A 13,596-nucleotide genomic window follows, 5' to 3' on the forward strand; every position below is an offset into this window, starting at 1 on the left:
TCCCATTAACTTGGTTGGGAAAATTACTTAATTTCTAAGTCTGATATTCCTTAACTGTAACATCAGGATAATAATGACTTTGTGAATGTGAAGTGCCTGGTTTGATGCCAGGTATGTTACTGATGTAATACGTGTATCACTGGTGTAATAAGTGGTGTGTATGATAGTAGCAGCTTTTTTTCTTGTCTTCCCTTGCTAGCTCAGATATGATTCTGAGTTTTTGATCTGGTAATTTTTTAAGGAATAAGCAAACTGTATCATGGTACTTGATTAGAAGCATTTTATGTAGACTTTTCTGAGTCATTTTATTCATAAGCTATATTACTCTAAATTGCAAATGAAGTATTCCATAACCTTGGAGTTCTTGGTGTATATAATTTCTTAAACATTTTAAATCATTTTTAAAGAAATAAGGGACTTTCTGGTGCAATATAAGTACTGTATCTTTTAGCTGCGTGAACCTGACTTGCCGTTCAACTAGTAAGTTCCGTGCCCTTGACTTCGGGTCGTCTTCAGCTCTGCGTAGCACCAGACTCCAGATTTTCCTCTGTGTGAGTTGTTTTTAGTTGAAAAGATTAATACTTGATTTCTGATTGTGTGTTTTTGGATTATAGCTTTTTAAATTATTTAAGTATCAAAATTAACAATGACTTTGTTTCAGCAAAGGAGATACAACAGTGAATGTTTTCTAACTTGTGAATTGATTTTTATAATAATCCTTTAATGTTTTAGTGGAATTCACTTCAGTTGCTTTTTTTCTTTGGATAAGCTATTTTTCCAAGAGGTTTTAAGTATAGAGAACACTTTCGGGGGATGTCTGCCCCAGTGTACAGCAGTCCCTCCCTCTGAGAACCCAGCCCTTTCCCAACAGGTGTGGTCTCTCTTCCCCCCAAAGTTGTGTGTGTCCTCCTTGCAGCCTCCCATCCTTTTGGCTACATATAATTGGGCCAGGGATGAAAAACAGACCAGCTGGATCGTGTGGATTTTTCTGGGGATTTAGAATTGGGACTGAGTGATAGCTGTTTTTTAATTGCTTGAACTGAAGTGATAAAGACTTGGCACATGTCTGCAACCATTTCCAGCATTGTGTATGGAGAAATAGGAAAAAGTTGGTCTATAGAGAGAAAATGATGTAGGTGGACAGAAAGAAAGAAAGATGGAAGTCAGGAAGAGAATACTGTCCAGATTCTTCTTCCAGTACTTTGTGAGGCCCAGCTGTCTTCTAGTACCATAACATACCTCAGTGATCTTCAAGTAAGTTGCCTTTTTCGTACAAGTGTGCTCAAACTGGTTTCTCTTAATAACAAAAGAACCTCAACTAAAGACACTAAGCTTAAAACAAAAATAGGTGGGTATGAATATCCACATGCCAAACAGTTAAGTTAGCCAGCTTGCTTACACCATGTACAAATGGATTATAGACCTAAATATTTGAGGTAGAACTATATAAAACTCTTAAAACGTAAATCTTCATGACCTTGGATTAGGCAAGGGCTTTTAGATACAAAAGTACAAGATAAATTGAATTTCAAAATTTAAAACCTTGTGTTCCATCAAGAAAGTGAAAATATTAAATGCAACTTCATAGACTAGGAGAAAACAGTCACACATCATATATCTGATGAGGGGCTTGTATTCTGAATATTAAAACAAATCAAAAAACCTCTTGCACCTCAATAAAAAGTGTAGTTTTTCAATGGACAAGTAGTCTGAATAGACTTCTCCAAAGCAGACATATGGATGGCCAATAAGCACGTGAAGAGATGCTTAATATCGTTGGCCAGTAGAGAAATGCAAATCAGAACCACTTCACATCCACTAGGATGGCTATAACTAAAAAGACAGATGATAAGAAGTGTTGGCAAGGCTGTGGAGAAATTGGAACCCACATATATTGCTGGTGGGAATGCAGATTGCAGCTACTTTGGGAAATCTTGGCACTCTTCAGATGTTAAACATAGATTTATCATGGGACCCAGCAATGCCATCCCTAGACATGTCCCCAGATGAAACATATGTCCCCACAAAAACTGGCACAGGAATGCTCAAAGCATCATTATTCTTAATAGCCAAAACGTGGAAAAAACCCAAATGTACATCAGTGATAAATGGATAAATAAAATGTGGCATATCGTAAGTAGAATGTAATTCGGCTGTAAAAAGGAGTGGAGTGCTGATGCATGCTACAATGTGGATAAACCTGAAAAACGTGCGAAGTGAAAGAAGCCAGAACCAAAAGACCACGTAGTATAATTTCATTTATGTGAAATGTCCAAAATAGGCGCATTCATGGAGGCAGAAAGTAGACTGGTGGTTTCCAGGGACTGAAGAGAGGGAGAAATGGAAGTGACAGCTAATGGATACAGGGGTTTTTTTTGGGGGGGGGGAAGATGAAAATACTCTACTCTTAGATTAGATTAGATTGTGGTGATGGTTGTACAACTCTATGAATATACTGAAATGCATTGTCTATTTTAAATGGATAAATTGTATCACCTGTGAGTTATATCGCAATAAAGCTTGTTTTTAAAAATAGATAGAAAAGTGAATATGTTCTCTAGTGATGTGATACGGGCTTCAGAAAGAATCTGAGCAGATTTCTGTAGAGGTAATTTAATTGTAACTGTTTTTACTTATTACCTAAATAAGCACATTTTTCTTTTTTAATAATAAAAGTTAAAAATTCTACGGAGCATCTTGCTTCATTTAAAGCTAATTTAACTAAAATTTAGTAGTGATGGTTATATTTTTATCAGTTTGAGTTACAGGAAAAGTTGAAATATAGATTTTTCCTACACGTATCTGTGTCATTGCCATTCTGTTTTTGTGTGTGTGTGAATAGAGACAGTTGTGTTATGGAAAGATTTTTGGACTTAGCAATTGTTAGAGCAGGACAAACATAGGTGTTCTGTGGTCTTGGACAATGATTTATATTAACTGATAATTTTATTTTAACTTTCTTGATATATTCGTCTATTTAAAAATCCTATCACTGATTTTGACTGCTTTTAGATATTCATGTGTTATCTACAATTAAATTAATTCCAGGTTAGTGTACACATCTATAACTTGTTTTTTTTTTTTTTTAGACAGTCTTACTCTGTTGCCTGGGCTAGAATGTCGTGGCGTCAGCCTAGCTCACAGCATCCTCAAACTCCTGGGCTCAGGCAATCCCCCTGCCTCAGCCTCCCGAGGAGCTGGGACTACAGGCATGCGCCACGATGGCCGGCTAATTTTTTATATATATTTATATTTTTAGTTGTCCAGCTAATTTCTTTCTATTTTCTTAGTAGAGACGGGGTCTCACTCTTGTTCAGGCTGGTCTCAAACTTCTGACCTCAAGCGATCTGCCCGCCTCGGCCTCCCAGAGTGCTGGGATTACAGGCGTGAGCCACCACGCTCGGCCTATAACTTGTTTGTAAAATGTGTTAGCTGTGTGTTACCACTTTTAACCTTTTAGTTTGTTTTTGATTTTTAAAAAGTCTGGTTTTTTTTTAATGAGATACTAATGTTAAGTCAATTTTAGAGAAGTCTGCTGTAATTGCATCTGGTTCCAAGTGCTAAGTTATTTAGTGGCTGATACGTGGCAAACATATTTTTATGTTGCAGTTAAGTGATGATATGGGATGGGATTCAGTTTTTTTTTAATTAGCTTGATAGCTTTATGATCTTAATATACTAGTTTTCCTTATTTTGCAGAGATCCTGCATATTTTGATGAAAATTGGCTAAACAGAATCAAAACCGAAGTAGGAGATAATTGGAGGCTAAAGGTATTTTTTAATTTTTTCCATGTGTTAAATCTTTAAATATTTGTGTGTGTATGATATTTGTTGATTTTTTTTTTTAATCTGATGTGTGTCCAGTGAGCTTTAGAAACTTGGTTAGCCTATAGTGAAATAACCTAGAATTGAAGACTGGGGATCACCTGGAGTTGCTCACCTGGGTGTGACATGGTGTGAGTCAGTGAAGTGCAGTGACTGAGGGCATGGGCTCTGGGGTCAGCGTGCTGTGTCCACGTTATAGCTCCCCCATGTACTGTCTGGGGCAGTGATGTGACCCTTCTGTGCCTTGGCTTCCCCATGTATAAAGTGGGGTTTGTAATAGGACCTACTAGAATAGTGCATGGGACATATGTCAGTTGCTAGCTTTGTTAATAATGAGATAATATTGATCATTATTAACTCTGTCCTGAGCACTTGGAGAATGAAACATTTTGATTTCTTTCCCAGTAGCTTTTATGTTCCGGTATTTCTCAAGCTTCTTTGACCAAAACCCACAGTAAGAAATACAGTTTACATTGTAGCCTGCTGCCCTCCTAAAATATATGTGCAGGTATATTTGAACAGGTGTTTCCTCTGGTTTTATGCAGTGATATTTTCATTTAACTTTATATTTTGAAATAATTATAGATTCACAGGGAGTTGCAAAAAAAGTGCACGGGGAGGTTCTAGGTACCTTTTCCCGAATTTTTCCAGTAGCAACTTCTTGCATAACTATAATACAGTGTCAAAACTGGGGAACTGATGTGGGTACAATCCACATTTTATTCAGATTTCACCAGTGTTACATGCACTCTTTGGTGTTTGTGTGTGCAGTTCTGTGTAGCTCTGTCTCACGTGTAGCTTCCTGTAACTACCACTGCATGAAGACACAGAACTATCTCGTCACCACATGGCTCCCTGGTGCCACATCCACACCACCTCTGATCCCTTGCAATCCCTTTGTTCTCCATCTCTGTGATTTTGTTGTGTTAATTGATTTTCATGACCTAGTAATGGTCATGACTGGCAGTTTGGAAATCCCTGGGACCATTTCTTTTTGGTATAGACTAGTATAGACTCAGAAATACAAATGATTAAGCATGTGATGCCCCTAGACTTAAGATGTGCTAAGCTTGGTTTGTCTTTATATTTCTCCCAAGAAACACGTTTGATAAAAAAAAAAAAAAAAAAAGGTATTTACTGAGTGTTTAAGTATTGTCTGCCAAAATCCGTTTCCTTCTTTTTTCTAAGCTAGTAAATGCAAACCGTTTAATGGAACTATTTTAACTTTTAAACAATCTTTCAAGAACAGACAATTAAAATGATTACTTTCTAATGTTATAACATGTTTAAAACAATCCAAGAATGTTTAAAATGGTGCTGCTAATTATTTTGTGTTTGCTTGCTGGCTTGAGCAGAGGGAGTGTGTATCCCCTCCCCCCACACGCACACAAACACTCACACACCCACACCCATTGTCTTCAGGGTCAGAGTAGCACAGTGGTAGCAATATGGACAAGGATAAAAAGATCGATCTTGTTCTTGACATTCAGAACTGAAATTCCTGTTCTCTTTTACTCTGTTATACTTCTTCAGTTTTATGATGCTACTGATTAAAAATAATATATATAGCTTTTTGTGATGGAATAAAAAACTACCATTTTAAATGAACACATTGATTTTCAAGACATTCTAATTTCAAATATTAAAAAATATGAAAAAATTATACCTGCAGTGTCTATTTAAAATATATGTGAAAAAAATTAACATCCTAGAATAAAGGAAATAAAATACAATAAAATAAAAATTTCCATGCCTCCAAAATTTTTCAGAAGTATAAGATACTTTATGAGATTTTTTAAAAAAATAAATAAAAACTAAGTTTTCCATTTATTTTCTCCCTTAAAAATAAATATGTCTTTAATTAACTCCTGGATCGCACTGCTGTGATTCAAGGCTCTTTTATTTGATAGCCTCAGGCTCAGCTGTCTGCTGTTCTAGGACATCTTCAAGTATTCACGCTGGCCAGGTCAGCTGGATTGACACATGATCAACAGAATCACATCATGTACACATTTAACTTAACACAGATGTAACTGCATGAGTTGGGTCAAAAAGAGGAAAAAAATTACAGTTGACAGTAAATAGTGCAGTGATTTTGCCTGTCATTTCACCCCAGGGAACGTGCCCCGTGAACTTGCACTCTGGAGGGAGTGAATGTTGGAGACAGCCGTATGTTGCTTCCTCGTCCTCTCTCGTTTCTGGGTGTTTCTTAGAGCACAAGTATCTTGCAATGCCGAGTGATGCTCTAGTGTTTCAACATATAATAGTAATTTTTTTAACCTTATGTCCTCAAATATTTACTTTGGTGCTTAACTAAAGAAACAGTAGTGGTTTTTTGGGACAGTGGAGGAACTTGGAGACATTATACTTTGTGAGTTATTTTAAAGAGATTTCCAAGGGTAATTTTGACTATAAATTTTTCTTAATGTTTTAACTTTAGAACTTAATCTCAATGTAGATGCAGCTCTACTTTCCTAGGGAAAACAGCACTGAACTCAAGTTTTCATTATTAAGGATGACGTATTTTTTCTTTACCTGTAAAAAGTCTTATTTAGTCACCCTCCAGTTGTTGTCAGTGTGGTCATAACATTGAAAATTTTACATAATTGGGAACATAATGTATTTTATAAACCTCTTGGATCAAAAGCCATTAATATTGAGCTCATCCTTGTTGGTAAGAAAAAGGAAAAAAGCCGTTAATAGTCCTTTTTTGATGATGATGATAATTCATATATGCCGTTGAATTTTATCTTTTTATAATTACTTTTTGATTAAGCAGAGTGATTAGTTGGCTCACAAATTTTCTGTGTTAAGCTATGTTTTGATCTATGTTTGCCTTTTACCCAGTTGTTTTCTCTCTTTAAACAGATAAGCAACTTAAAGAAAATTTTAAAAGGAATCTTGGATTATAATCATGAGGTAAGGACTTTTTTCTCATTCTGCCTGAAAGTGTTACTGTAGGATACTTTAATTTTATAATCGTTTCAAGTTAAGGAAAAATTGCCTTCAAAATTAATAATACTTTATAGTTTCTAGGATGTTGGTTCAAACAGCCATCTGTCAGGTGGTCAATAGATGAATAACCTTATTCGCTGTGTTATAGGTAGTTTGTAGATGATCACTAATAAATGTTAAATTTTATTTTGTGCTGTTAATTCTCTCCTTTCTGCCCTCACTAGTGAAGGTAGTTTAGATCCGTGCGCCACTACCGTCGGCTCCGCTGCCGACTTCCTTTATCCCGCGGCGGAGCCCCAGCCGCGCATGAACTCAAGTTTATCCTCTGAATCTGCTGCCGAAAAGTCAGCTGCTGGGGGAAAAATCAGGCGGTGGAACTAACTAGTTTCACTTCAAATTTCATGATCATGGATGTCAAATGGACACAGCGCTGCCTAGAAACCTGCGTTATTTCCCTACTGTTTTTTCCCTACAAGCTTACCTGCTTTTATGCCCACATGTGTGACCACAACACTGACCTTCTCCATCTCAGTCAGTGACCCTACCATTCACCTGGGGCTCCAGCCCCAGACCTAGAATCCTTCTGTGTAAGACCGCTTAGGTTCCCGCACCCTGCCCAAGCTGTTTTTCACTCCTGCTTAGGTTGCAGAAGTCTAACTGCCGACCCCAGTCTCACCATTGCCCCCTGTAGTCTATTCTGCACTCTAAAGCCAGGATGATTTTTAGAACTATAAGTGTGATTATATCACTCTCCTCCCTAAAATCTTCTGTGGTGTCCTGCTCCCTGGAGAATCACTCCCAGATTTCTTACCGTGAGCCACCAGGTGCCATGTGACTCTGCCCACCCATTACTCCACTTTCCCGCTCACCCCCAACTGCGGCCACCTTCATCCTCTCTGAGCCTCTGCCCCGTGTGCCGTGCGCACTGCCCTTCCCTTGGCTTCTGCCATTGCCTGCTCGTGCCTGCTTGGACTTACTGTCACCTCCTCGGAGAGGCTTTCCGTGACATGTGCTGTCTCAACCAGGGCCACGTCCTCCCTCAGCCCCAGCACTCAGCCCCGTCACCCTGTTTATTCCCTTTAATCCTTGCATTTCAGCAGTCCCCTTATTTGCTGGTTTATTTGGTGGTTTCACCCCACTGTATTATTAGAACCATGAAACGAGGTCAGGGCCAGACTGATGTAGTCGCTGTTATGTCCCAGCCCCCGCACAGCGCCGGCACACCGCAGCACTGTGAGTTCCTAATCTTCTCAAGTAAATATTATTTTGAAAGAAAATTCAAATGTTAATTTCCAAAGACTATATTTAAGATATATAAGTGTGAAGATAGGGTTAGTATTAGGCATCTTTCTTTTTTTAAATAGAGACAGTCTCGGTATGTTGCCCAGGTTTGTTTGAACTCCTAGCTTCAAGCGATCCTCCTGTGTCAGCCTCTCGAGCCACTGGGATTATAGGCATGAGCCACCGTACTTGGGGCTGACATCTTGACAATGTTTTCTTTTTCTTCTTTCTTTTTTTTTTTGGCCTGGAGAAGTTACTGTTACTTCCTGAGGGTGCTATGAAGAAATATTTTGTTCTGAGCATCATGCTCCTTTTGTAAAATACAGGTGGTAATTTTCCACCAAGTTTACAGTGAAAACAGAAATAGAAAATGTAAGGCATAAAGACAAGGTGATGTTTGAGGGGCCCCTTCAGCGCGTTTTGTCCCGAGCCAGGTGTGCTGCTCCCGGCTGCGCTCCCCCCAGAGGAAGTCCCTGCCGCGGCCCCACCCTGAGGCTCAGATCAGATCACCTGCCCGTGTCACTTTTATCTCCCCCGAGCCCCGACTCCAGCATATTCTTGGCAATTCTTTGGGCCCTGGGTAGCATATCTTTGCCATGCCGATAGTGCTCAGAGAGTAAAAAGAAACACAGCCTCTGATGATGGGGCGGCACCTTTGGAACTTTTCTTATGCCCTTGTAAGAGCCTAATCATGTTATTACTACGTGGTTACGAGAAAGTTGGAATGCGAGTAAAACTTAGTGCGCGTAGTTAGTGTTTGCCTAATTTTGAGCCTACATGACCACTGAGTGAACCCGTGCTACACATTTATTCTCTCCTGGCTCAAGGTTCTTTTCCTTCTTACTACCTACTATAATTTGTAATTAAATATTTCTTTGTGCATTTATTTATTTGTAAACTACATGAAGGTACTTGTCTTTGTCTTTAAAAGCTTTATAAATGCATATGTATTTTGACACAGTAATTCTGTTTCTAGAAATTTGTTTTCTAGAATTCTATGAGGCTATCGATCTCATCATTTCATAGTGGACAAAAATTGAAAATAACCCAAATGTCTAACAATAAGAAAATTATGAAACATTTATAGAACAAATGCCATTTAGCTGTGAAAATTTCTACAAATTCTTCAGTAATACAAAAGTAAGAGATATGAGCCACGTGATTCCAGTTTTACAGAAATATACGTAAAAACATACATGCAGGTCCATAGTCTCAAATCCCAAATCCTTTAGACTGGATGCATTTTGTAATCCGTAGTTTTTCAGATTTTAGAAAGGTAACATGATGCACACACCAAGGGTTGTATAAATACCCCCAGTGGGGTCTGGGGTTGCCAGTTAATCTATTACATTGGTATTTCTGCAGCAGAATTTAAGGTTATTCACTTTAACTGGGATAACAAATAAATTCATGTTCTGACATTCCCTTTCACCCTTATCTTGAGAATTCCTTTGTCTTTCTCCTATCTTATTGTTTGCTGAATTCTTTATATTTCTCTTTCCTGGTTTACTTTCTTCTTTTGGTGGAGCCCATTTTCCAGTGGCATCTTCACAAAAGCACATGACAGATAATTTTCTTAGGCTTCGCATATTTGAAAACACTCTCCGTCCTCCCTTTAGGCTTTGGTTGGGCTGGATGTGGAATCCTAGGCTGGGATCGTTCCTCCGGGTCTTGAAATCATTGCTTCCTAGTCCTCGGGTTTCCTGTGCTCTGGCGGTGGATTCCCGTTCCCTGTTGGTAGCTTGTTCATTTTCTGGAAGCTTTTAGGATCTTCTTTTTAGCTCCGTGTTCATGCTGGTGTGCTTTGGTGTAAGGAGGGGTTTTTTGTTGTTTTGTGTTGTTTTATTGTGCTTGGCACTTAGCAAGCCATTAAAATCTGAATGCCTGCTACCTTTGGTTTTAGGAAATTTTCATATATGTAGGTATAATTTGTTTGTTTTTTAAATTCTTTCCCTTTATTTTCTCTGTTCTCTTTCTAGAATTCCTATTCAGCTATTAAAACCCCTGAATTGATCCTTTAATTATCTAACCTTTCCTGTCCTTTTTTCTCTCTTGTGTTTTTGCTCTACTTTCTGAGATAATTACATACCTTTCTTCTAGCTTGCCTGTTGAATTTTTCATTTCTACTGTTATATCTTTTAATTCCGAAGAATTTTTTGTTTTCTCAATGGAAATTTTATATCCTATTATTGCTTTACAAATGTAATATTTTCTCTTACCTCTCTGAAAATATTAATCATAGTTTTGTTTTTTTTTTTAATTCATTTCTTAACCCCACACTGCCCAGTTTCCTCCCAGGGGGCATCACTGTTAGCAACTTATTATATGTCCTTCTGGAGACTGACTTTCTTATTCAAAGGGAAAAATTAAATTTAATCTGCGTTGGTGGTATATTTCTATTCATTTACTTTAGTTTGTTTTCAAGAACATGACTCACCAGGACCTGAATGGTCTGCCTCCGCCCACCCCAACTCCTGCGCCACGTTTTCTGCCGCTCCTTCACCCAGCCACACTGACCTTCCTGCTGTTCTTGGAGTTCACCGTACACTCCTACCTCAGGACACTGCCTGGTGTCACCTGTGTGTGGCGTGTTCTGCTCCCGTGTAACTGTGTCGTTTGCTTCCTCATTCTGGGTCTCTGCTCAGTTTTTACCTTAACATAGAGGCCTTTCTTGTCCACCCGTGTAAACTAGCAATCCCTCTTCCCCAGCACCATTACTTTTTCCTTATATAATAAACATACATTCAGAAAAGCACACGATCTGCATACGTGCAATTTAACATTAATTCTGCAGTGAACATTCGTGTAACGTGGGTGGGCAGAGCATTGCCACCACCCTGGAAGGCCCTGTGTTTGCCTTCCTGGTCACAGCCTCTTTCTTCACCTCCTATCCAGTTTAGAAAACCTCGATCCCAAGTTTTTAAATAATTGTTTTCTTGCTTTTCTTTATAGTTTTGCCACCTGTGTATACATACACAGTTGTACGATTTTTAAAATTTTATTTTCACTCACTGTCTGCATTTTTTGCTTTCCTGGGAGTTTCTTTGTTTTTGTCTGTTTTTCATGTTGGAAACTTTCCTCAAATGTCTTAATGGTCCTTGGTTGGTTGGTGATGTTTCCAAGTAAAGCTCTGTGCAAAGCTGATTGGAATCTGAGCGGGTGCTTTTTAGTGGTAAGTTTCACTGTAGGGTTATCAGGCAGACACCTACCCATTTGTCTGTGTATAAATTATTTCATTTGGTGCCAATTTCCCCATAAAAGAACCCTCCATGCTGCTTCCAGATAGAGGCATTTTGCTGCCTCTGTTTTGGGAGTCAAATGGAATGAAGGTGGCTGAGGAGAATCTTGCTGTTGAGACGTGAATTTATGTTTAATGTGAGCCCTTCCTGGTGTGCCCTCTGCCTCAGTCTTTCTTGAAGTGGTGGAACAATCAGTCGTACTCACATTTTTTGCTCAGTGTACATAATACGTACCAGATTAAGGATTGTGGTGCTATCACTGAAGATAGTTATAATTTAGGTATGGGAGGTAAAAATAGAATTTGGGAGTGAGATTGACATAATCGCTCTCTGTTCTTGGCAGTGAGTTTTTGGTGATAACAAGCAAATTTCGATCAAATATTTTATTTGGTCATATACATGTAAATCCAATTATAATCTTTTTATCTCCATTCAGGTTTTAGGACAGCAAATTAATGACTTTACCCTTCCTGATGTGAACCTCGTTGGGGAGCATTCTGACGCAGCAGAGCTTGGAAGGATGCTTCAGCTCATCTTAGGCTGTGCTGTGAACTGTGAACAGAAGCAAGGTAATTTGTTTGAAGTTAGTGTATGCATTTACAATAATTAAGGAAAGTGACATATACAGTATATTTTACATATAAATCACCAGTACAAACAGTAACCTCTTTTTAAGATCACACTAAAAGAATGCCGTTTTCTATGATTTTGCTAGCAATTTATTTTTAAGTTTTCCTTTCTGTAAGACCACCTGATTCTTTGAGTGGATTGTTTTTAATGCATCTTAAGTACACCAAATGTGATGAAGGTTACTGTTAATTGGGCAAGATCCACCTGTTAGTTTGGTAAAAATGAGCAGATGTACAGCAGTTTAATAGGTATTTAGATCTGCCTTCCCAGCATATATCTGTAATAGACAAATGCCTTATACTTTTTTTTTTGAAGGAAACATTTACAAAGTTTGTCTTTATTGTGGGGGAAAAGGGAAGAAAGAATATCATTATATGCAGTCTCTAGTAAAAATAGATTTGGAATTAGCTTTCCTATCCCTAAATCTGGTAGATATTCTTCCTCAAGAATTCACTTTCAGTGTTGAATTTTAGATATTGCCTTGGGTACCTTTTAAAGGAAAGAACAGTATTATACATATCCAGATTGGTTCACTTCATTTATTTATAATTGTAAAACTTTTAGAAATATCACAGGATATTTTGTATTAACGTACTCTGTCAAGAAAGCCTTGAAATTCAAGGGCCTTTTGTGATTAATTTTCACAAAGATAAACAAAGGCTGTTAAAATAAATTAATGATTTCCCTGTGTATATGTTAATGCTACAAAAATCTCTGACTATGTAAATCTGAGCTATCATCTTTTGTTTTTCCTTGTGTTCTTGGCATTGCAACCTAGGATATCCAATTTTAAGTTCCCAGAGCTGAAATGGCCTAACATATTATATCATTATCATTATTATCAAAGTATTGGTTAATTTATTAATCAGTTTGTCAAATAGCAATTTAGGAAATATTTCTGTACTTGGATTAAGAGCATGGGCTGCAGTGTCCATCAACCTGTGAAGTTCAACTATGATTCCACCCATCACAGCCATGGGAGGGATACCAGGCAAATCATCTAATCTCAAAATTTGTTTCTAAGTGAAGTAGAGATTTAGTATAGTACCTACCTCATAAGGTTATTGTGGAGACTAGTGAGATAGGGTATGTAAAACAGTACAGTGTCTTGCACATAGTAATGGCTCAAAAAATGTTTGTTACTACTAGTAAACATGGAAACATTATAATTTTTATATATAGTATTTTAAAACATTAATTTTAGTTCAGTTTTCTATTTTATGTTTTTTGTGAACTTCCAGATAACCACAATTTTTAAAATGTCAATTATCATAAGGTGGCATTTATCTAATTATTTATATTTATCCTATGAATATATGGAATGTAAATTAGTAAAACCAATAATTTAGACCTAGAGAAAGCTATTCTCAGTAAGTTAAAGTTTACAGATTTTGTTAGATAAATGTACTTTCATGTGTAAGCAAATCCAAGTTGACACATTTTCACTTTGTTGAAGTTACTTGAAGACTAGCTTTGATATGTAGATAATAATGTAATTAATATCTCTTTTTAGTTCTTCCAAAGGGTGTGTATAATCTTAAATAGCTTTTTTGTTCCCTCTATTTTCAACTACTCATTTGCATAAAAATCACTTGTTTTCTAAAAATACTGTTTAAATTTATCATACATAAAGTAGATAAATTTTACTTTAAATTTATTTTCCCC

The 13,596-nt window shown here is 37.4% G+C and overlaps 1 protein-coding gene across 1 annotated transcript in view; it reads left to right on the forward strand.

Moving 5' to 3' along the window:
• Positions 1 to 13,596, forward strand: part of HOOK3 (hook microtubule tethering protein 3) — a 96,501-nt gene that overhangs the window by 20,838 nt on the left and 62,067 nt on the right. Inside the window, exons 3-5 of the mRNA XM_069485030.1 lie at positions 3,700 to 3,772; positions 6,695 to 6,745; positions 11,738 to 11,870. Of these exons, the coding sequence (XP_069341131.1) occupies positions 3,700 to 3,772; positions 6,695 to 6,745; positions 11,738 to 11,870 (257 nt within the window). The remainder of the gene's footprint in view (positions 1 to 3,699; positions 3,773 to 6,694; positions 6,746 to 11,737; positions 11,871 to 13,596) is intronic.

Source organism: Eulemur rufifrons, chromosome 12 (genome assembly GCF_041146395.1).
Source record: "Eulemur rufifrons isolate Redbay chromosome 12, OSU_ERuf_1, whole genome shotgun sequence".
NCBI classification, from domain to species: domain Eukaryota; kingdom Metazoa; phylum Chordata; class Mammalia; order Primates; family Lemuridae; genus Eulemur; species Eulemur rufifrons.